At 47.5% G+C, this 23,624-nt stretch overlaps 1 protein-coding gene across 1 annotated transcript; it reads left to right on the top strand.

The window, feature by feature from the left end:
* Positions 1 to 495: 495 nt before the first annotated feature.
* On the top strand, positions 496 to 22,233 carry DDO (D-aspartate oxidase). Its single transcript, XM_045843371.1, has 5 exons — positions 496 to 589; positions 2,454 to 2,629; positions 6,491 to 6,599; positions 10,091 to 10,267; positions 20,544 to 22,233. Exons 2-5 carry the CDS (start codon positions 2,458 to 2,460, stop codon positions 21,109 to 21,111), a joined length of 1,026 nt encoding a protein of 341 aa, XP_045699327.1. The 5' UTR covers positions 496 to 589; positions 2,454 to 2,457; the 3' UTR covers positions 21,112 to 22,233.
* Positions 22,234 to 23,624: the final 1,391 nt, after the last annotated feature.

Here is a 23,624-nt window from a genome sequence, read left to right as displayed (position 1 = left end):
ATTTGGTTTTTGTCCTAGATTATCCCCTAAATAATTTCTCTAACTACAATCAGGTTATCATTTAAACGATCAACATTATTCTGCCCTCACACCCCTCACTCCCCTCCCCCAGCACAGCTGACCTGGCAAAGCCAGGCACCCACGGGAGACTGCAGCTAACTCGAGGCAGCCAAACGAGGAAACCAGGGTTTGCTTCTGGCTGAACTTGCCGGAAGTTGGACAGGTTCACCCCTTATTTACCGTGCCTACAAATCAGCTGGAGGAATCCCAAGCTGGCGGCGAGATGAAGGTTTTGTGAACTAGACAGAGAAGAGCTGCTAAGGGTAGACCCACTTCTAGGGTTTGGCAGAGCCTCAGTGGCACGATTTACAAGATGAAGTCAGTGGCTCCTTTCTCCAGGGAAGTAAGTGACAGAGACACAGGCGTGTGGACCAATGGAGATTAAGGGGAGTGTCCTTAATAACTGCCCCAATGGGAGGCAGTTTTGCTTTCCCTCTGTCTCTCAGGGCACTAGCCCAACCTCTCACTGGGAAAACAAGTGGTGGTGCCACAGCTTCCAGTGAGTTCCAGGCTGCTTTTCCAGAGACAGGTACCAGAATCTTCCTGCTTGCGGCTCAGGGGTCACGCTGTAGCACTCGAGGAGTTCCCAGGGTGGGCATGTCTCAGTGGGATCAGGTGGCAGTGATTCACAGCTGCTGGGCCAGGCTGAACCCCCTTTGCTGGTTCACATTTCTTCTCCCTGGTAGCTGGTTATGCTCAGCCACACATTACTTTTCCTCCTCAACTTAATTTATGAGAACTATGTTGAGAAAGTGGTCGGGCAGGGAGGTCAGTGTGAAAGAGGAAAGCCAGTAAGGGGATAGGTGGCCAGCTTCTACCTCTGGGGCACATGTGTGTCACACTCCTCGGGCTCACCCCCTCCACTGGTCTGCCCCTTGTCCTGGGCCCTGCCTTCTCCCTCTGCCCTGGCAGTCCTGCTCCTTCCTAGTGAGCCAGCCTGTTGGGGAGCAGTCAGAGTAACTAATGGCCGAGGAAATGCATATACTGCTTGAGAAATAGAAATAACATGCAGCAAACCTCACTGGAGGACTTTAAAATGTCAGAGACCTTCCGGGCCGGAGGAGACTGCTGACAGCTCCCAGCAGAGGGAACGCCCCGCCCCCTCCTGAGGAAAGGTGAATTTTGTGGCCACGGTTTGTATCACATGCCCTGGCTACTGCAGATCAGACAGAGAAGGGCAACTGTACTGGCTGGTTTAGCTCAATAAGGAGGCCTGGTGCTAGGATACTGTCTGATAGGAATGGCAAGGACCACCTGGGCTAACCACGTTTTCTCTCTCTGGAGTTTCAACCTGAGACCTACAGGGAAAGTTAGACAGAACAGGAACAGAGGTGGGAGGACAAGCAGGAGAGCCTGGGTGGACACAGCAGCTGACAGGGGAACAGAGCTCAGTGGTGGTGGGGTGGGAGTTGTGGAGGCTCCTGCCCAGCTCAGGCTGCTGCATTTCCAGACAGACTCACAGAAAGAGCCCTCTTCATGAGGCAACCTCAGTGGGTCTCTCTTATTTACCCCCTATAAAGACTAATAAAGAATTTGTGTGGCCTGGTTTACAGAGGAGGGAGTCCAGATGAGGAGACCGGGAGTCACTCCCCAGGTTACAGAGAAGCCTGCCCTCAGTGGGTGGGGTTTCTGGTGTTGAGGTGGACTGAGGGTGGCCCTGTGGGGGTGGGAGAGCAGTGATGGAGTCAGGAAAGGCAGCTGGGAGAGCTGGTCCCCAGTTAGAGTGGGGAACGGCAGAGGAGATGCCGAGGTTCAGTCGTTAAACTTTATGTTAAATGTTGTTATGTTTGCTTCTTGTTCCTACTGTGCTTATTTCACTAACCTCCCCTAGGTCTTGCCCACAGGGAAAATGGTTTAGGAAAGGGGGCAGAATGAGTGGAAATCTCCCCCAAAATGCAAACCTACTTACCTGCTGTGTGCTTTAAAGGCAACTCCAGGCTAGTTTTGCAATTCTGTCTAAAACTCCATTGACCTGGCTGGCGTAGCTCAGTGGATTGAGCACGGGCTGCAAACCAAAATGTCGCAGGTTCGATTCCCAGTCAGGCCACATACCTGGGTTGCAGGCCACGGCCCCCAGCAACCGCACATTGATGTTTCTCTCTCTCTCTTTCTCCCTCCCTTCCCTCTCTAAAAATAAATAAATAAGTTCTTTTAAAAAAATCATCAGACAAAAAAAAACAAACAACTCCATTGAGACCTTACTGCTCATATGCCGATACTTGATAGAAAGAGAGCTCCCAGGGAGCTCTCCTTATCCCACAGGAAATGCCAAAAGGAAAGGTCTTATTCTGAGAGGCTGTGGACCTCAGGAAAGGACCCTCAGGGCCAGACTTTGTGCTGGGTGGAATAATTGCTGACATGAGGCTTACAGCTCACACCGTCTCTCCTCACAGGCCCATGGATGCAGCCCGGGTTGCCGTGGTGGGGGCAGGTGTGATGGGACTGTCCACCGCTCTGTGCATATCCACACTGGCCCCTCGGTGCTCCGTCACGGTCATTGCAGACAAGTTCTCGCCTGACACCACGAGTGACGTGGCAGCCGGAATACTTATTCCCCACGAGTATCCAGGTGAGAGGGATTTTCGCTCCTTTGTCAGACATGGCAGACGTCAGGTTGAATGATGTCTGTGGAATTCTGTTGGGAATGACAGCAGGATGTGCATGTAAGTGTGATGTGAACTTTTAACATCTTATTGGTCCATCTGTTAGGGAAAGCTGGGTTATGCTGCAAGACAAGAACAACCTTCAAGTCTTAGCAGCTTAAGAAATAAAGGTTTATTTCTTGCTCATGGTGTATGTTGTGTGTTGATTGAGCATCAGCAAGGGATCAGTAGGGACCCAAGATGATGGAGTAGCCGCTATGTTGAATGTCATCAGTATCTGTACCTAGAGGGAAGAAACTCCAGGGGTCTCACCTCCCCAATAAGCGCTCTGCCCAGGAAGTCACTTCTGTCACCTGTGATGGGAGCTCATTGGCCAGCACTACCCACATGCTCTCAAGCCTTAGGAGGCCAGAAAGTGCAGTTCTGTAAGGCTCCCAGGAGGCGGATGGCCGAAAGTATTTGGTGAAGAGCACTAATCACTGCCACAGTCGGGAACTCTAAGTCCTTCCACTGATGCGAGTTATGATCATCAAGCCAGAACCCACCCGTATGTGATGGGACTAAGACCCTCACTTCTAAGCCAGTATAGAACCCATCAGTCAGTGTGTGTTCGGGCCTAAAGATGCACTGCTTTTTAAAAACATGCCCACGTATCCTTTCTATTTGGGATTTTCCACATGAAATGGGAGAAAAGAAATAGCATTGAGCAGCAAACAAAATCATTTTGCAGCCAATTTTATGCTTACTCTTTCCAGCTTCTCATTTCCACTGCCCTTTTTCCCTTTCATTTTAATTTTTTTCTTTATCAAAATTACACCTGCACATAATTTAAACAATCAAGTGGTTACAAGATTAATTTAAAAATAGCAATCTATACTTTGAATATCGCCCTGACTATTTAATCTGGAAACTCACGTTCTTCAGTTCGGGAAGCAGTCTTTGAATCACTCCGTTGCCCACCTCTCCCCTCAATGTCTCTGTCTCTCCTCGTGGAGTCGCTGTTGCGCTGGGCCTCCAGGGCGGTCCTCCCGTTCTCTCGGCGCCGTCCCCTCCGCCCTCCTGGTTCTGTCTCTTTCTCTTTTATTTGACTTTCCGGGAATTTTTCTCAGTTTTGTTTTTTACCTTGCTGTTGAATTTTTAATTTCAACTGCAGCATTTTTAACTTTACGAAGCTCTGCTTTGTTTTCTGAATTTTCCTTTGATATGGCATCCTTTTCGTGTTCTATAGTTGTAGTAACTTTTCTTATCTTTCTGAAGATAGTAATCATAGTTTAAAAAGTTTCTTCTCCCTGAAAAATTTCTGTTGTCCCAAGTTGTGTTGTGCTGTTGGGTGTTCTCATTTTCCAGGCTGCAGGTTATCCTTGGCCAGCGGTCATCTTTACCCACCTGCTGGACAGCCCAGAGTGAGGCCCTAAGTAGCCAGTGGGAATTTCTGAGCGCTGTGTAGGGCTTGCTGCCTCGAGCCTCACTGGAGAGAGATGGCAGGGCTGTTTAGTTGGGGAACCTGTGATGTCATCAAGTTTAAGTCTTTTCTCTGACCAGCATGTTCCTCAGAGAACAGTCTTCTAGCCCCCTGGCTGGGGAAGGTGAAGCCTGGGCTGGCCTCATCCTTGAAGGCGGGGGAAGAAGGCTGGGGTCTTAGCATTTGGATGACATGTGTTTCCTTAACCCTCCGGTTTCTGTGTGGTATCCCTGCCTTCACCTGTGCTTGGTGTTTCCCAGCCCAGAGACCCCCTGTTTCATCTAACAGAGAATGAACCCACTATTTGCCAGGGTGGGGAGGGAGTGCAGTGGCGTTGGCATTGCAGAAATGTGGCTTTCTCAGCACCTGTGATGCTGATGTATCTTCTGGGTGCTGCCTTGCAGGGAGCCAGCACAGGCACCTGATGTGTTTGCAGAATGCCAGTTCACTCTGGGTGCCTTTTGTGTAACCAGGGTTCTGTGTCCCCTTTCCAGAAGCCCCTTTGCTTGTACCAGGCCCAGGTGAGTGGCCAGAAGGTAACCTGATAGTCATGGAATCATCTTCAAAGGAGGCTCATTGAGAGTTCATCCAGGCCACCGAGGCCCAAGCTCACACTCTGGCAGAGTGGCTGGGGCCCTGCAAAGGGGCCTCTCTCTGGTATTGCTGGATAAAGACTCTGGTCTCTCTGGGCTTCTTTCAGACCAGGCCTGGTGGTAAATGTCCTCTGCGCTCATGAGTATCATCACCCTATGGGGACCATGCCGGTCTTACAGGGTCGTGTGAGAATTAAGTGAGTTAATTAGGTAAAAACACTTAGAGCGGTGCCTGGGACATAGTAAGTGCTCTGTCCGTATTTGCTATTGTTACTCCTCCATTCTAGCTACATTTTCCTTTTCCCAGCACTTTAACATGAGTTAGCTCACCAGGCTTGCTCTGCCCACTGTTGAACTGGAATTGTTGGTTCTTTTGGGATGACTTCTGCAGTAGGCGGATCTCACCCACTATTTTGTTTTTAACTTTTGGGGTGGGAACAGGGGGAATGCATTTCAGTACAGCCCCATACACTGGCTGTGATTGTTGGGGTCTGATCCTTAGAGGTCAAATTTAGTTTTCATTGCAGCTTATTATTTATTTCTTCCTTATTTCTACACTGGCAGCCCAGTCTGCCCTTTTGGAATGCAGTGTTATTTCACAGAGGCCCATGTTTAAAGGTAGCCCAGGCCTACCCCTAAAGAAATGTTTGTGGGTTCTGTAATGCATTTTAAATGCTGCTACAGAAAGAAATGCCTTCAGTGACCTGGGGGCTTTGTCTGGGGAGCAGGATGACTCCAGGGGCCTGCGCACCTGCTCTGTGAACTCCAGGGACATCCCTCCAAGCAGAGCTCATCCAGAATCTTCTCTGCCTCAGTTCTCTCATCTCCTTTGTGGCTGTCCCCATGGCAACCCCTCAGAATTACTGCACTCTGGTCTCTGGCCTGACCCTGGACTTTCCCTCATGACTCTTCCACAGGAATCAGAGGGCCAAATGCTTTACCCATAGTTGGATTTCTCTGTACCTGCATTGGACATTTTTATTTGGGGGCTTGAACCTTGACCCTTACTTCCTCCCTGACAGGCCTGGCACCCTTCCGGAAGCTGCGTCCTGGTCCCATCTCTGGTGCTCTGGCTGGGAGGGCTGGGGGATAGGGAGCACTGGTCCACAGGACTCTGCCAGCGGTGGCGCCCAGCGTGGTCCAGCAGACCCTGCTGACCTGAGGTGCTGCTCCAAGCTGGCCCATGAGTTCATGGAGTGGCGGGGCTGGAAGAAATGGGAGCCCTGGCTGGGGCTGCAGGGAGCGCTTCCCGAGGAGCTAACTTCATAATACAGGTCTTGCTTCCCTGCAGCAGGAGGGCGAGCTCTCTGAGCTTCCCATGGATATGCATTCCGTTCTCTGTCCTGGTAGAGCTGGGCCCCCCACACTGATCTTCCCTGGTCGTCCGCCATGTTTTCAGTCTCCAGGAAAGTGGCCCTGGGTTCCTTTTCTCCCACCGTTTGAACTGTATGGCCTGCTAGATGCCTCAGCCACGACAGACTTCTGCTCAGGTGGGTTACAGACCCTTCGAGGACCTCCAGAATGTACGTGGGGCCCAAGTCCACCTGCCAGCAGGCTCACCTATTGGAGTTTGCCCCAGTTGACTGGTTTCCACTTTGTAGGTCAATCATTACACGGACAGATGACTACAGCATATGTCAATATTCAAAAGTTTGGTTGCGGATATATCCTCCACTGTGTGGTACTTGATCCAAATGAAGGAGCTTATCTGAAGCATCGCCATTATCATTATTTTCCTTTCTGTTCCACTCTGCTTTTCTCCGTGATTACAGACACACCCGTTCACAAGCAGAAGCAGTGGTTTAGAGAGACCTTTGACCACTTATTTGCAGTCGCCAATTCTGCAGAAGCTGGAGAAGCTGGCATTCATCTCGTGTCTGGGTAAGAGAGCAAAGCTGAAGTTGTTTTTGAATTCAGAATGATCCGAACAGAGTTCAGAGTGTGACATCAGTCGGCATGGAGAGTCTGCTGCGAGTGGAGCACTGACCTGGATGTGGGAGGGTTTAGAGGAACGTTTTAGACTTTACTCCAAAGAACTCAAGAAAGACAAATTACAGTATTAGATTTTTAAATAATAAACAACCATTACAGTTCCCCATCACAAATACTATTTTGAGTTTCCTCGGGGATTGTGCAGTGACTTGCAATTACAGTTACAAAAATATGTCAGGTAAGCAGTGAGGGGGTTATGTGAGGGTCGTGTGGCCAATGGGACGTGAACAGGTGGGACGTTGGAATGGGTGCAGAGCCTGAAAATACGGGGACATCTGACACATTTACTGTCCTTGGAGAATGCTGTGTTCCAAAAGTGTGAATTTTGTAGGTCCCCGAAGTCACCTTTTGAAGTGCCACTTGGGAAAAAATGTTTCTGAAATGGTTATCACAGTCCCATCTGATTCTTCATATCTGATTGCTGGAGGCACACAGTTCAACAAGGAGTTTAAAAATAAATCCCATGGAACATTTCTAACACAAATGAGCACTTGACATGTGACAGTATCTTTTAATAAGTTCTTACATTACATTGAGACCACAAACCATTCTATCACTTTCAGTTTGTGACGGAACCTGTGTGTTGTCCGGTTGCCCTGCCTTGTGATGCAGTCATGCCCTTCTGCCATCAGAAGAGTGGGGAGATGCTGTCTTTTGCTAAATTCTTTTTTTATATGCTTTAAATTTTCTCTAAGCATCTTCCATATTATTTTTATTGTGAATTTTAGTATTAGTGGTTTTTTATTTTATTTTAATTGTTGTTCAAGTACAATTTTCTGTCTTTTACTCCCATCCCAGCCCACCCCGCCAGTGCTCCCCACCTCCCTCCCACTTCCACCCCCCTAACTTTTGTCCATGTGTCCTTTATACTCATCCCTGTCCTTTTGCTAAATTCTGAAGTCCACTGCACCTTCTGTGCTATTTCTAAAACAAAAACAAGATAAAACACAAAGTGTCCTCTCTCCTCTTTTGAGATCAGGCTGTGTGCTGGCATTTTCTGCTGGTGCACACACCTGCCTCAGGCGGATTTCTGCCCTTTCCCGCCTCTTGCCCGCCCTCACCTCCACAAACACCGAAGGATGCTGACTCACTAATTCCCCACAGTCTTCGCCGGAAGCAGTGGGGAATTCTTTCACTTCTCTGCCTTCTGAAGATGGACGGATACTATACCTGTCTCCAAAGTCAGCTGATGAGCCACGTAGAAAAAAGGTTTTTGTCAATATATAGCCACTTATAAAAACACTTTGTTTTTGTCCAAAGCCAATGTGGTCCAGTCTAATTCACAAACTTGGGCTCTAAGTAATTTTTTTAAAAAACAGCTATGTTCAAAATTCAAATATCCTTTCAAGAATAAGACTTTGTCACCATTGAGGATGTTAAAAAGGACATACTTTAAGTTATTCTAAAAGAGAGTTAGTTATTTGTTTCCCCCACATGAATGAGTTTTAGTCCACTGGCTTCCAAACGGGATTTGGGTCCATCAAGCACGACCAGGTCACGGTGTCCTGCGCACCTGTGGCTTTAGTATATATCCTTATTCATCTGTTCATTTCTCCAAAACAACTTTTTAGCATTCATCAGATCAGGTCCTGTCCTAGGTATCAGGGATATGTAAATGGGCAGTTTAGTACATACTGCTTGGCATATAGTAGATTCTCAATAACTATGTGTGGAGTGAACTTTTGAGAAAGACCGATGCGGTCCTGCCCTTGCGTAGCTCATGGTCTGTGGGGAGTGCCCTAACTCTGCTGAGTTACAGGTGAGACACACATTCCCGAGGGGAAAGGGCAGGTGCTATGGAAGCATTTATCTGGAGAATAAACTTGCTCTGGGGTTTTATGAGTCGCCACTAGGGAAAAAGTGGTTTTGGTGAAGACCATTCAGGTGTGGGTAGGTTAGTCTGGTGAGGCGTAGAGGTGAAGGGGACAGAGGAGGCAGCACTCTGGGTAGAGGGAAAAGCGCACGCCCAGACCTGGGTCTGGGGTGACCGTGGTGTGGTGGAGGGATTGAAAAATTCCAGCATAATGGGAAGCCACTGAGGGGATTTACACAGTGAAGTAATTGACCATATTTACATTTTTAAAATATTCCATCTGTAGTGTGAGAACAGATCTGTGGAGAGAGATGATGGTGGGATAGATTAGCTATTGATGGTGAGGGTAGGGGGTGGGTAAATTTGAGAAATGCTTAAGAGGAGATACTGATGGACCCTGATGGATGATGGCATGCAGGGGGTGAGAGAGGAGAGTCAAGGATGATTTTTAGGTTTCTGGCATGAGCACCTGTGTGGATGGGTCCCATTTTCTGAGTTGGATAGAGCTGTTGGGGAAGTGTGTGCAGGGGGTTAATGCATGAGACATGGAGGGTAGGGGCAGTGTGTGGGGGGCAGTGAATATATGAGACATGGAGGTAGACATCTGATGGGGAGCAGGAAGCGTGGGTCTGGGTCTGGATTTGGAGCTCATGAGAGAGAAGTGGGCTGGAGATGTAGCCTTCTGAGTGTCTGGCCTACAGATGATGGTGAAGAAATGGAGGAGGGCAATGCAGCCCAGGGAGAGTGTGCAGATGAGACAGAAAGAGCACCCACTGTAGCCCTGCAGCAAGCATTTATGCCTTCCACAAGGACTGCTTTGAAGTAATCACTTAATTGTGAATTACTTAAATTCTGGTATATTAATATCACATCACCAGCATGTATAGCACTCACATGATTTTCCTGGCTATTTTAGAGCAAGCATGATTTACAACATTTATTCCCATTGATGAAAACAATCCAACAGTCATAAACCAAACATATGCCCAGCAGCTATTGGAAGGACCATTACAGCCTCATCCATCCCAACCATGACTTACTGGTGCCAGGGCTCCTCCGGACAACTCTTGGCTTCTCTGTTCAAGACCTTAATGAATGCATGACCTACAACATACGTCAGAATTTACACACTGTCCTCCGGCACCCACACCATTGCTCATTCCAGTTTAGGTATTTTGTTCAGAATTGAGGCCAGCCTTTAAACTTTTGATGGTTTGCTTATAATTTATGTAAAGCATTATGCAAAGCAGAAAAATATCCTTTCCTCAAATACATGTAGTCGTAAGTAAGTAAAAAAATCTGCGAAAGAGTTTTTTGGAAAGAAGAAAATTAAATTCAATCTCTAAAAGACACAACTTTTCAAATGTCTTATTCCTCCCCATCATGAACATTTTAAATTTAGCTACTGAGTTATAGGAACCCAAAAGAATGGGAGAATAGATCCTTTTCTTTTTATGTGTATAAGAAGTGTGAATTTTCCAGTGCTTTAGAGAGTGTCACATGCGGTTCACCAGAAATGTGTTAATTCACCCAATTTCAGGAAATTAATTCCCCTAATATGTTTGAGCTGGCAGATATTTCGGAGCATTCCTACTGAGGAAGCACCGTTCTGGGCGGACGTGGTTCTGGGGTTTCGGAAGATGACTGAGGCTGAGCTGAGGAAGTTTCCCGAACATGCGTTCGGTCAGGCGTTCACCACCCTGAAATGTGAAGGTTCCGCCTACCTCCCGTGGCTGCAGAAAAGGTCAGTTTAAACGGATCTTTGCTGTCTTGTTCATCTGGCATAGCCATAGGTAACTCTATTGCTATTCATAAAACATATACTGAAAGTTCTCTGTGGTCCCTTGAGGCTCTTGCTTGTGTCTTGTTGCTCACAAATAGTCAGGGCATTGGACGTGAGCAGTTTGAAGACGGTGTTGGAGTCCCAGGCGTGGGTCACATCGTTTTGGTGGTGACGTGTCTGTCTTCTACCACTTGACGCACAGTTTGGTTCCCACCCACCCCGCCACACCGCACACCAGGAAAACCTGCTTATGGAAATAGTATCTTAGTTTCCTTGTCTATGAAGTGGGAGAAGTTTGAAAATATGCTTTTGTCTAAAATATGAGATGATTTACTCTAGTTCTTTGAATGAGAGAATCCTATGCTTATTATAAATTATTTTTGAATATTTTTTCTCATCAGTGAGAAGATATTTATAGCTTCATTATTTTCTTTTGTAATAAATAAGAACTCTAAAACTAAGGGCTTACTTAAATTACGTAATTGCTTCCTCACCAAGTTTAGGCCCAAATACCTTGAATTTGCATTTTGGCTTGGTTTTCAGGACGTGCTATTTCCATTTCATTAGGAGACACATCAAGAACATCTTTATTTGAAAAACATAAAATAAATCTCTCTATAGTTAAGTCAGGAAATTGCAGGCAGTTGGGGATTGTGAAACATCGGCTTTTTCAGTCTCTAAATCTATGTATTTGGTGGGTGAACAGGAACACTGTGAATTACTGTACAATGTTAGAGGAGTGACTTGAGGTAAGTGGGCAGTAATGATTGGGCCAGATACAGGATATAGAATAACTGATTCAGATAATTCATTAATTCCACAATTCTGTGTTGAACACCTGTGTGCACCTAGAAACTGGTCAAAAAGAAAGATAAAATACGATCATTTTCTTTTTTCTTTTAAATATGTTTTATTGATTATACTATTGCAGTTGTCCCATTTTTCTCCCCTTTATTCCCCTCCACCCTGTACCCGCTCCCACCAGCATTCCCCACCTTAGTTCAGGATGTATATGTATGTGTGTGTGTTTATATTTACACTGATTAATAATTTCAGTAACACACATGGTGAGGGGTAAGTACGGATTCAGGAGAGCTGAATGGGGGCCGGGAGGAGGAAACCTACGTCCGCTGAACACAGGTCAGGAGCATCGTGCTATATTTTTGTAGCTCTGTAAGCGCTCTTCTGACTCTTACCTCTCAGTAATTTATATCTGTCCTTTTCCTTTTGTAAGTCCCAGTTTCACAAAGCTCACATTTTGGTGCTTTGTTCACCGGCCCATAAGCCACCGTGTGTGGGTGAGGTTTGGGCCTGAATCACCAGCTGGCAAACGGACGTTTTGAACCGTCACACGGTGGTGTCGCTCCTCAGCCGACACTCGGGTTTTAGCAGCATCGCTGTCTTTTCTGGGTGGCAGCCCTGGGCAGCGTTGCATTTTTGTCCTTCTGTTACAAAGACGAGTGGGAAGAACTGGAAGTGCTGATGCTAGTGACGCAAAGTTGCGGAGTCCTGTGCTTTATCCTGAATTCGCGCAGGGAAGTCAGTGAGCACGCCTCAAGCAACAGAGCTTTGCGGTCAATGTGCTGCCTAATTGTAAAATTATGATGAAAAACAACATGGAGGACCATGTACAAAATATTGGGTATAAAAGATGAGGTGTCATTGGAGAGTTTTATTATAATTTTTGGCATTTTTAGCCCTCTTGGGCTGAAGTTTCATAATTACCCCCAAATCTATTGTTCGGCTTCCTCTTCTTGGCCCTTGGGTTCCGTGTTCTGGAAAGTCTACGAAAACCTAGCTGGTGCTCTGTGGTCTCTGGCGGACTGGGAAGAGGTGGGTGAGGGACGCCCCCCCGCCCCGGGGAGTTCTTTCGCAGAGACTGTCAGGGGCTGGCCGAGGGCTTCTCGGGGTGGGGCTGGCCAGCAGGCAGGGCCGGGAGGGCCGGGGATGCAGAAATAAGGGAAGTGAGTGGAATCTTGTAACCTTTTTATCTGGATTTCTACCATTTGCTTTATCACTGTCTCTCTCTGGCTTCTTTATACATATTTTTTCCAGAACCATCAAAGAGTAAGTTGCAGACACGATACCACATTACTCCTAAACATTGTCATATGTACTTTCTAAGAACAAGGACACTCTCTTACCTAAACACAGTACTATGATAAAACCCAGGTATTTAAATTGGTATAATACTATAACCTATGGACCTTAGTCATATTTTGCCAATTGTCCCAATAACTTTTTTTTTATAGCAATATGCACATATTTCTCATCCACAATCCAATCCACCATCACACACCACACATTGCATTTGTCTCTTTAGTCTGTGGTCCATCTTTGTCTTTTATGACCTCGACAGTTGTAAAGGTCATGAAATTAGACCAGTTGTTTTACAGAATGTCCCTCACTTGGGGTTTGCCTGATTTTTCCTCATGATTACATTGCAGTTACGAATTTTTGGCAGGACACCATAGAGGTCCTGTCAAATTCTTACTGTGCCGTACCAGGAAATGCGTGGTGTCAGCGTGTCTGTCATCTTCTGGTGACATTAACTATGAGGACCTGGCCTGTTAAGGCCTCTCCACTGTGAAGTTGCTCTTTCTGTCTTTTGTAATTACTAAACGCTTTGTCAGATTATACCTTGAGGGTATGTAAGTGTGCTGTTCTTGTCTAAATTTCACTCACTGGTTTTAGCATCTGTTGATTCTTCTTGCTGAAGCATCACCATAATAATGCCTGACAAGTGATAATTTTCTAAGTCCTTCCACACTTAGTTTGCTTTCTACTATAAAAATAGTACTTTTTCTTTTCTTATCTTTATTTATTTAAGTATTTATTTATATCAGGATGAACTCGTGGATTCCTATTTTATTCAATAGATTGGTCTATTACTTTTATTATTTATTTTGATGTTTAAATTGTCCAAGATTTGGCCAATGGGAGCTCCTTGGAGTTGCTCCTGGGTGTTTTTGACATGCCTGTATCCTTTTTAAAAGGTGTTTTCTTACTTTAACGCACAACAAGATTCCATACATCCCAATTATGAGAAGAAAAACATTTTTTTATGACTATTTGCCTCCATTTTTTTTTTCAGTGGAAACCTGAAGTAATGTCACAGTTTAAATTTATGGGCTCAGTGCAGAAATAAAGCACTTTACTCTTTCTCCCTTCCCTGTCTTCCCCTCCATCCTCTGACGTTTCCCTCTCCTGTAATTTTGGGTGTGTATCTAGAGAGCACACCTGACATCAAACAGAAGCTTCTCTGCCTAGCCAGCCTGGGACAGGAACAAAAACAGAAGCCCACATGAGAATGTGTAAATATTTAAAAGTTCTCAACCAAGCTAATGAACCATTAAGTAAGATATAATTTATCTCTTTACCTTAACAAATATGCTTTGCATTTATCGGAAGGCCAAGTTTACATTTAGAATTCTTAGATTCCCGGGAGTGCTGCACCTGAAAACGGCAGCCAGGGGCCTTGGGGGCATGCCAGGAGGCACCCTAGCTGGTACATTCAGGCTCCGGCCCTACTTACCCCTGAAAATAGCTCTCCCTCGTCCACCCCCTGGGCTCAGGGGTGCACACAGTGGCATAGTCTGTCTGTCCATCAGAGGAGATGATGCAGGACCTGGAAGTGGGGAGGGAATGGGGGATCCTGCGTCCCCAGCTCACAGGTTGGAAGTGAAGGGAAAGGTTCTGCCCACCTACTCATTTCTCATGCACGGCTGGAGAAGGGCAAGTGTAGGGTCCTCCAGGTGACCCAGAGGAAGAAAGGTCCAGCTCAGATGAGCCAGGGTGGGTTCTGAGTCCTGGGAGTAGTAATCATTCATGGGGTGAGGGTGTGAGGAGTTTCTCCTAATCTTTCACTGAAGCCTTGGCTATTCAATATAGACAGAAGACTTTAACAGAAACTCCCTGGGAGAGAGGGCACGTGGCTTTCATTGTAATAGAAACGATCTTTGGAAGATGGGGAGTTTTGAAGGGGCAGAGAAGGAGCCTGAAAGCTCAGGACATCTGGAGATGCGGCAGATGGGCTGTCATGTAAGAGAGGGTGGAGGCAGGGTCACCCCCAGTGTCCCTGTCCCCTCTTCTGAGGAGTTTGCCTGGGGCTGCCCTGGGCAGTGAGAAGCTTCTCCCTGGGAGGTGGTGGGTGGGCTTGTCCCCATACTGGACTCTGGGTGATGGCCAGTCCCCAGTATGGCCACAGTCTCAGCTCTTCTCCCATTCTGCTGAGAATGAATGTTTTGGCTCTGGGGCCCACCTCAACCATTTCACACAAAACCAATACAGAGGACCCTCAGACAACAGGGGCAGAAGTGCATGGGACCACTTATATGCAGCCTTTTCCCCTGCATGCCCCATATCCCCAGGTTTGCATTTGTGTGTCCAGTCAATCACCGATGCAGAGGGCAGGCTCTGTGCAATGTTCTCTGCTATTTTATGTAAGGAATTAGAGCATCCGCGGATTTTGGTGTCTGCTGAAGTCCTGGAACCAATTCTCCATGGATACTGAAAGACTATGGTTAAGTTTTGAGGACTCAGAAGTTATTTTTGACTATATGGGAGTCAGCTCCCCTAACCCCCGCCTTGTTCAAGGCTCAACTGTATTGTCATCTGGATGATTTATTCTGTTTGCTTCTAAAGTATCCCCTCCTAGAAAACAGGCCCCTTATCTCCATAATAACCTTATTTTCAGTTCTCATCTCTAACTGTGGGACAAAGGCATGGGGAAGAGCCTGCTGCCCTCACTTTACTTAAAACAACCCCAAGTGAGTGGACTTTGTGTGAGCAGCAGCCACCACCTGAGCAACACCAGCAGACCTGGTGAGCAGCAAGCTAGGGTCTGGGCCTTGGAGCATGCTGCTTGCTGTGTTTTCGGTGACAGAGTCAGGGAGGAGAAGCCTGAGGAGGTGTTCTTATCCCAAGTCTGGGGTGGGGGGCTTTTTTAGTTCATTTGTTTGAGATATGTGCCCACTGTGACAATGGACTGGTACGTGAAATTCTAGCAACCCACCCCACCCCCTGGGAGCTCCCCTGGGTCCCTGACCCCTCATGCCCCCCTGCAGCCCAGTATGGGGCCAGCATGGAAAACTGGCAGGGGCCTCCTCTGCAGAGGTTGGCTGTCCCCCTGCCCTCAGGGCCTGGCATCTGGCCAGAAGGCCAAGGTGAAGAAGGGAGGAGCCACAGTCCCCTTTCCTCTTGGGGGAGGCTCTGTGGGGCAGGGACTCCTCTAATCCCCAGGCAAACCTTTCAGGACAAGGATTTAGGCCAGGTGGGGGGTGAGGGTGTGCCCACGCCCCAGGGGCTCCCTCTGTGGGCTGCCACCCCCTCTCCTCCACCGGAAGCTGCACAGCTCCTGCTTGTCCCCCACACCCCAGGCCTGTTTTGTTGCCTCCTGCGCCCCCTCTACACAATGTGAATGTTCGGGCACGCTGTTCGGATTCAAAAACAGGCATTGCACTCAGCGAGCCAGAAAAGGGAAAAAATGTTTTTAACCACACATCAGATCATTATCATTTTTCAAAGAAGAGACGGGTTCATCTCCCTCTCAAAATATATGTCTCCAATAAAATCCACAACAAACAAACAAAAACCCTGAGGTTTAATCAGCCAAGCAGATCATGTTTTATGTCTTTGGCCAACGGAGTCATATTCTGCTGCCTTTTACTTGCCCCTTCCAGGAAACGAATCATCGAGGCAGTAGGTCAGCTGAGCCTGTCTCCTCGCCAGGCATCCTACTAAATAAATCATCCCAGCTGGATCAGGACTGCCCTGCCTTTGATGACATCCAGAAGGCTGGGTGTCCCGTGTCTGTCTTGGGGGGCCCTGTAACTGAGGTGCATTGCTTACTTTTCAGGAGGCTGTGCCTCATTCTGTGGCCCCACTCAGGCCTGCACTGACCACAGCACTGACCACATGGGGCTTCTCCCCCTGTGCTGTCCTTCCCACTCATCTAGTGAGTCCTCTGCTACTGTCCTTGGGAGAGCCCTCTGTCTCCTATCTCCTCTGTCTTCTGTTCTCCCTCTTGGCCTGACCCACAGCAGTGCCTATGAAAGAAACTCCTGTAGTTCCCTCAGCAGTTGCACTGAAATAGGGATTCTATATCAGGAATGTGATGGGGTTGTCCCTGCCTTATAAATGTCTCACTTGCAGAGGTCCCTCCCGGTGTACAATAGACCTCTGCTCCTCTGTGCCCAACACACGCCAGGCCTCCTAGAGCACAGCCTTCCTTTCCCCGCACCTTTAGGTATTTCCTCCCCCTGCCAGCATCCGCTGCCCAGCTCCTGAACCAGAGGAGCAAGGGGAAGAGATGACCCCAGCACAGGTCTAATGGGAGCACTGTCCTTTCTCCCTGGCTATGCAAGGATGAAGTGGGATGGGACCAGCTGGGAAGCTGGAAAGTGATAGTGTTTGTTTTTTCTGTTGATGGCAACGTGGTGTAGTAGGGAATAGCCTCAGGGGGCTTCCATAACTGTGGCCTTTCCACGGGGGCTTCTGCAGCTACTCTCAGGTGGCGGCAGAGGTGAAATTGTTCCTTGACTAAGCGAGCCAGCTGCTCCCACCCCGCCCATTGAACCCCAGGGGCCTCGTCCACATCCCCTTTCCCAAAGAGACCAGAGGCTGCCCCAGACCTGAACAGGGCCTGCAGCGATTCCTACAAGTTCGTGGAGTGGCCAAGGCAGGGATGGGGATTCTGAGAAGTGGGAGGTAGAATGCATTTGACTTTATGAGCATATGCATTGCAAGGGAATGAACAAGGAACTTGGGCATCAGATGAGAAAATGTCTTGGGTCAAACAGACTATCTATAAATTAGACAAATTAGAGTATCTATAAAATGCAAGAAGTCCCACGTATCTTTCACCTAGATTCCCCTAATCTTAAATTTATCATATTTCTTCATCCTTCTCTTCCAAATATACATTTTTCCTACACATTTTGAAAGTGAGCTGCAGCTATAACACCCTTTCACCCCAAATACTGAGTATGTACTTCTCAAACCCAACACATTCTCTTATATAACCAAGGTCAAGTCATCAGTATGAGGGCGTTCCATTAACATAGGTACATTTCTCAAGTCTACAGATCTCGCTCAGATTTTTCCATTGAGCCAATAACATGCTTTAGAAGTAGAAGAAAGTAGAAGAAAATCCCGAATCATGCTACAAAAATAATAATAAAAATATTTTTAACGAACCTAGTCACTTTTTTTAAACACTACCGTTGGTCCTCTGAGTGCAAATTGTTTACATCCCCACACATGCAAAAGACTCCTCTATGTGATTTTAACTATTAGGAGCTGTTTTAGGAGTAGCAGCCTCAAGTGTCCCTGTGAAGAAACAGTGCACTTTTTCCTGGGAAGCAATACCACAGAACTATTTGCCAACTGAGGTTTTTAAAATTAATTTCCTTTTGTTCCCCCTTATTTTCAGACAAATAGACTGATCGCGGTTAAGGTGTCATGCTTCGGGCTTGAAGCAAGGATTGATTACATTTTTTAATTGACTACATGTAATAATACATACATAATACACAGCATCTCGCCGGGCCAGGCCCCCCTCCTGCCGCCCCCCCCCCCCCCCGTCCTTGACCCTGTCCTCTCAACTGTCTCACTGCCCTTCCATGTCATTAGCAACTGCTTTCTAGCTCTTCACTGTTTCTTTCTTCTCCAGGTTATCCTCAGATAGTGACTCAGAACTCAGTGCTTTTTTTTTTTTTTTTCATCCCAACAAACTTTACGCTCTAGACCCTGCCTCAAGCAGTCTCTGGTCCTGGGCTCCAGGAGGTCGGGGAGGCGGGGCGGGCGGGGAATGGGGAACATCCCTGCTCTGATCCCCGAGCTCCAGCCCTGCTCGGCCCCGCGTCTCACCTGTCCTCTTAGAATCAGTCTTCAAAGCCTCTGGCCTTCTCCTCATGGAGAAAGTTCCAGCAGTCTGAGGAGCCAGCTGGGGGAATGGACGCTGAGCCGTCACCTCCTCTCTCCTCCCTCCACCCTCCTTGGCCCAGACACAGATTTTCTGAAAGCGATCTCGTCTGCAGAGAAGCCCCTGGCCTTCACACAGCCGATTTTGTGACTTTTTGCCCCAAAGTTGTCTCAGGTCCTTGGAAGAAGATTTCCTTTTATTTGCATAACTCAGAGACGTATTTGGATAATATTCCCAGAATAAAAGTACGAGCCGTTAGAATGTTAACAGAGGAGCGTTAAAATGTCTAACCTTGGGCGAGATGGAAAGCGCTTAGAAATTTAAATGACAACCAGAGTCTTTTTCCCAGTCTCTACTCATTAGATTTCAAAAACAATTAGGGTCTGACTTTCAGCAGCGAACTCGAGGTGCACGAGCAAGGATTCCAGGCAGGGTCTTGACTCTGCTGCACCCTTTGTCTGACCCTGCTGGGCTGACTCCGCCCCCTTCCTGCCCCGACCTCTCACTCCAAGGTCCCGCCTCCTTCCTGCAGCCCCCTGACGCGTGCTGCTGTCAAGTAGCCCCATCCGTCTGTACTGGAGCTCGCCAGGGACCTACCTGTCCCCTGTGCTTCTCCTCGGATGGGTCCCACACCAGAAACCTCAGCTACCCCTTTAGTGCTGCTCAGGATTCCTCTCTCACCAGCCTGGGCTGGGGCAAGGGGTGGCAGGTGGGATGCAGGATATTGCCTCTGTTCCCAAGTTCAAGGGAAAGAGGGGACTCCCGTTTAGTCCAGGGAGGTGCAGTGTGTGTGTGTGTGTGTGTGTGTGTGTGTGTGAGTGAACAAGTGCTTAGTGGGACTCCCAGGGAGTGCAAGGAAGGGCCCTAAAGACAATCATTCTCCCTGTGCATGGGTCCAGCTGATGTGGTCCAGAGGAGAGCTGGCTTTCAGCCTTGGTAAAAACGGACACTCAGGTTTTAGGGTGATGATCGGAGGACACTGGGCTGGGGCTCTTCAGTGAGCGCAGCTTCTTGAGTCCTGCCACCCCCCCCCCCCCATTTCCTCGTGGGTACTTGGGGCAATGGTATTTTCCCTGCCCAGGGTGAGGTCTTGCTGAGTTGCAGGAAGCCCCAAGAACAAAGTCCCCAAGCTTTTATACCCCCAACCATGTCACTCAAAACCTCCAGAATAACTACTTCCTATGGTCATAAAGGCAGTCTTGTAGGTGCCTGGTCACCTAATTCAACATCCGGCCTCCAGGTACAGTTTCCTCCTACACTTCTGTGCTATCTTAATGCCTTGGCCACAGGACGTACAACAATGACTGAGTATCACCACATGGTCACACTGCAGGTGACTGGTCCCTGGAAACATTCTGTGGGTTTCCTCCTGAGGGTGGGGACCTGGGAGGGACCCAGCACAGCAAGCCCCACAGGGCTTCCCAACAACCTGTCCGCTGTGATGATTTAAGAAGAGTCCAGGCAAAGGGTGGACTTTTATCACAGCTCAGCCAGCAAGGTGCCCTTGAAATGGAAAAGGATGTTTACAGTTATAGAATTTTTACATATTGTCATTTAAAAAGACACCCTGTGAGTTTGGCACTCTGGTCCCTTGGTTATGGCTGAGGAAACAATTTTGATGAGTTTAAGTAATTTGCTCAAATTCCAAGGCTTTGGTAAATTCCCTTATTTTTTTCTGAGTGAGAAGAATAATTCTGAGTTCTAACGGGGATGCCTGGAACACAGAACTGATGCTTAATGGTTAGCCTCTCATGCTGACCTCCTGTGGTAGATATGAGGGGAGGGACAGGTAACCCCTGTGCCAGCCGTCTAGTTAGGGAGACCAGACACATACAGAGGAACATGCGAGAGTTAACACCATGTGACAAAAAGTCCAAGGCAGTTAGTTAAGGTGCTAAGTGAATGACATAAACAAGAAATACTTGGGTATTTAAAGTACCAGATTAGCTTGGTATTTATTCAGCAACTAAAATGATATAGAAACCCTACTGGACACAAAGTACAGGGTGGGGCAAAAGTAGGTTTACAGTTGTTTGCATGGAAAATAATATAATAATTAATAAATAATAACACAAGAATAAACTCTGTGTTTCACGCACTCACGACTGTAAACCTACTTTTGCCCCACCCTACCTATAATTTCCCTAGCTTTGACTTTTTGAAATAGGTTTTTATTTAGGTTCAACTTTAGGAATCCCCAGTTCCCAAGAATGGGAAGCGGTCAATGGCCAGCCTTTGACCTCCTTGTGCCTGTAAGAGGTGGAGCAGGAAGCTACTGCTAAAGCTCACCTCTTGGTCTCTTGTTCTCCCCAGGGTAAGAGAAAGTGGGGGCCTGATGGTCACCCGGCGAATAGAAGACCTGTGGGAGCTTCGCCCGTCCTTCGACGTTGTGGTCAACTGTTCAGGCCTCGGAAGCAGACAGCTTGCAGGAGACTCGGAGATCTTCCCTGTGAGGGGCCAAGTGCTCAAAGTTCAGGCTCCCTGGGTGAAGCATTTCATCCGAGACGGGAGTGGGCTGACCTATGTTTACCCCGGCACATTCAACGTAACCCTGGGTGGATGTAGGCAGAAGGGAGACTGGAATCTGACCCCAGATGCAGAAATGAGCAGAGATATTCTTTCCCGATGCTGTGCTCTGGAGCCCTCCCTCCAGGGAGCCTGGGACATACAGGAGAAGGTGGGCCTGCGGCCCTCCAGGGCAGGCGTTCGGCTGCAGACAGAGCTTCTAGCCCGGGATGGCCGGAGGCTGCCTGTGGTCCACCACTACGGCCACGGGGGTGGGGGCTTCTGCATGCACTGGGGCACTGCTCTGGAGGCCGCCAGGCTGCTGAGTGAGTGTGTGCAAACCCTCAGGACCCCCGCTTCCAAGTCAAAGCTGTAAGAGACGTGAAATGACAGCAAATGGCCCAGGAGACTATTGATCAAAATATAATTTCCTTTCAAAATTAGAAATGATACAATCTGTATGAGTAAATTTAGGACTAGTACTGATCTAGCCCAGTACTAATCTGGTACTAGACTTACATCTAGTACTAATCGCATAGGACATAAAGCTCTATTTTTGTTAAAAATAGAGATTATGATTAAAAAAGATTACTTTTAGATCTGGTGTCCAAGGACCTGTGCTAATTTACACGGATGCTGGAAGCTGTTGGGATTTTGACAGTTTTGCTCATAAATCCACAGGAGGAGATAACGTACGGAAATCACTGAATTCACTATCAGTCACTGAGCTGCCCGTGATGCTCACAGGTTGTGCTGAATGAACATTGTGATCCCTGTAAATACAAGTACACGGTGGTCACGCAGTGCAAGTTTGTTACATTTAATGGAAGACAAAGCACAGCTCCTGACAGAGGAATTCCCGGTGTTCCTGGTAGAAGACACAGATGAAGTTACCTGCGGACTTGGCATCAATTCAGTAGCTACCTGCGGTCAGCTCTCCGAGGGTCACACACGGGCTTGTTGTTTGGCTGACTGCGCCTGGGCGGTGTTGAAGATTGAAGAGCACGTGCAGCCAAAGAGCTAATTTGCTAATTAAGCTGGAACAATCATTCTGAATGAAATATAACCTGAGTTTTCTGCAAGTCATTAAAAAGTACTGTGGAGGAAGGAAATGCATCTCGTGATAAAATGAGTCTGGGAATTGCTGAATCAGATATATCTAACCGGTTTCTTGACTTAGGCCTACCACCCCGAGCTTTTATCCGTTCCTGTGCATCGTGAAGCCTCAGGAGGGTATGGACTCCCACAGGGGAGTGGTACAGGAGGTGCTATTTACTGAGATGAAGACGCTTTAGAGAAACAGAGGTACTTTAAATTTAATTTTAATTTTGGGGGAAATGGTGTACATTTAGAGATGGTTTTATTTTGGATATTCTGAGTGACAATGTTGGAGAGAGAAAGCTCCTAGGACAACTTTATTTTTATTGTTTTGTTCATTGAGTTTTGCATCTAATTTTGTTTGGAGAGAAAATCCTGCTGGGAGAGAATAAAAGGTGGAGAGTGGGGGGGGATGGGGGGGAGAGGGGGGATAGAGAGAGAGAGAGAGGGAGGGAGGGAGGGAGGGAAAGGAGAAACTTTGGAATGCGGTTTATTTTCTATAGATTTCCACCAGGGGGCGGTATTGTATCAAATTCAGATAAATTGGTAAATTTGAAAATTTAGAAATGACTAAAAATAAAAACAGGATACCATGTGTGTTGAGTGAATACTGTGATTCTTTTGAGTTTATATGCCCCCAAATGCCTATTGCTCTGAATTCCGGGTAAAGTAGTTGACAAATGTACACGTTTAGACTGAAAATACACACAGACACACGAGCACACCCTCTCATTACATGAAATCTATGAGAAATAATATGCTATGATAAAATGGCATTTTAAAGCAGGAAAATACATCGTAATGGTAAAAAGTAAAAATGAAGAATGCTGCTTGGAATAGGCCATACTTCCATCATTTTTGTCATGATTTGAAGTGTTTTGAATTTGTTACTTTTGCCCCCGTTTCGTTCGATCCCACTGCATTTTTCGTGGCATGCAGGTAGGCTCACACTCTATGGCATTGTCTATTTGCTACTTTCAGAGTTTGGTCTCCCTCTGCATTTCATGTTTCTAGCGCCCAACACTACAAGACGGAAAGACTGGAGGCCTCTCGAGAAAGTGGTCACAGCCGTCGCCCTGTTTCACTTTCACTGACGGGTCAGTCTTTGCTCCCCGTGTCTCTCGAAGGTTTCGGTCAGCAGCTGCCAAGCCAGGCTGCACGTTAGAATCACTTGGGAAGTTTTGGAGAAATAGTGATGCCGCCCTGCTCTGGAGGGTGGGCCATAACATCAGTATTTGTTCAGAATTGCCCACGGGGTTCTGACCGACATCCAGGGCTGAGAATCCCTGAGCACTGTTCCCTGCCCCCTCACAGGGCCCCACTGCCACCTCAACCCCTAGCCTCTCCGTCCTTTCTCGCCGTCCTGGAAGCATCGTCTTGGGGATGTGCTCACAGGAGCAGGGATGTCTTCAGGCACTTCCGGTCAAGGGGGCCAACAGGAGTTAGCTGTCTCCCAAAACGGGTCTCTAGAAACACTGGGAATCGCTCTGCAGGCTGTAGGTCCGTCCGCTGCCTGTAGGCCAGGATCTGTCTTTGTCTGAAAGATAAGAGACAGCATACAGACAATGGCCAGACCATATGTAAAAAGAAAACGCTGGCTGCAAGCTGCAACAGCCTGTCCAGTAAACCAAACCATTATTTACAATAACCAGTCCTAAGCATTGCCCTGCTCTAGATCAGATTTGGAGGAACCCGGACTGTTATCACTAGTAACAACCCAGAAAGCTGAGCAATCTTTTCTGAAACAATTGGCTCCAAGTGGCGAGGGACTTGCTTAATAACTGACAGGTC

The sequence above is a fragment of the Phyllostomus hastatus genome, unplaced genomic scaffold (assembly GCF_019186645.2).
Source record: "Phyllostomus hastatus isolate PE091 unplaced genomic scaffold, TTU_PhHast_1.1 phas_contig_40, whole genome shotgun sequence".
NCBI classification, from domain to species: domain Eukaryota; kingdom Metazoa; phylum Chordata; class Mammalia; order Chiroptera; family Phyllostomidae; genus Phyllostomus; species Phyllostomus hastatus.
This window is presented reverse-complemented; position numbering and strand designations above follow the sequence as displayed.

Bases quoted from the DNA above. Each gene is read 5' to 3' on its own strand.
- DDO (XM_045843371.1), top strand. From the start codon at position 2,458: ATGGATGCAGCCCGGGTTGCCGTGGTGGGGGCAGGTGTGATGGGACTG. The intron at 2,630-6,490 runs GTGAGAGGGATT...CCGTGATTACAG, and splicing joins TATTCCCCACGAGTATCCAG to ACACACCCGTTCACAAGCAG. The intron at 10,268-20,543 runs GTCAGTTTAAAC...TGTTCTCCCCAG, and splicing joins CTCCCGTGGCTGCAGAAAAG to GGTAAGAGAAAGTGGGGGCC.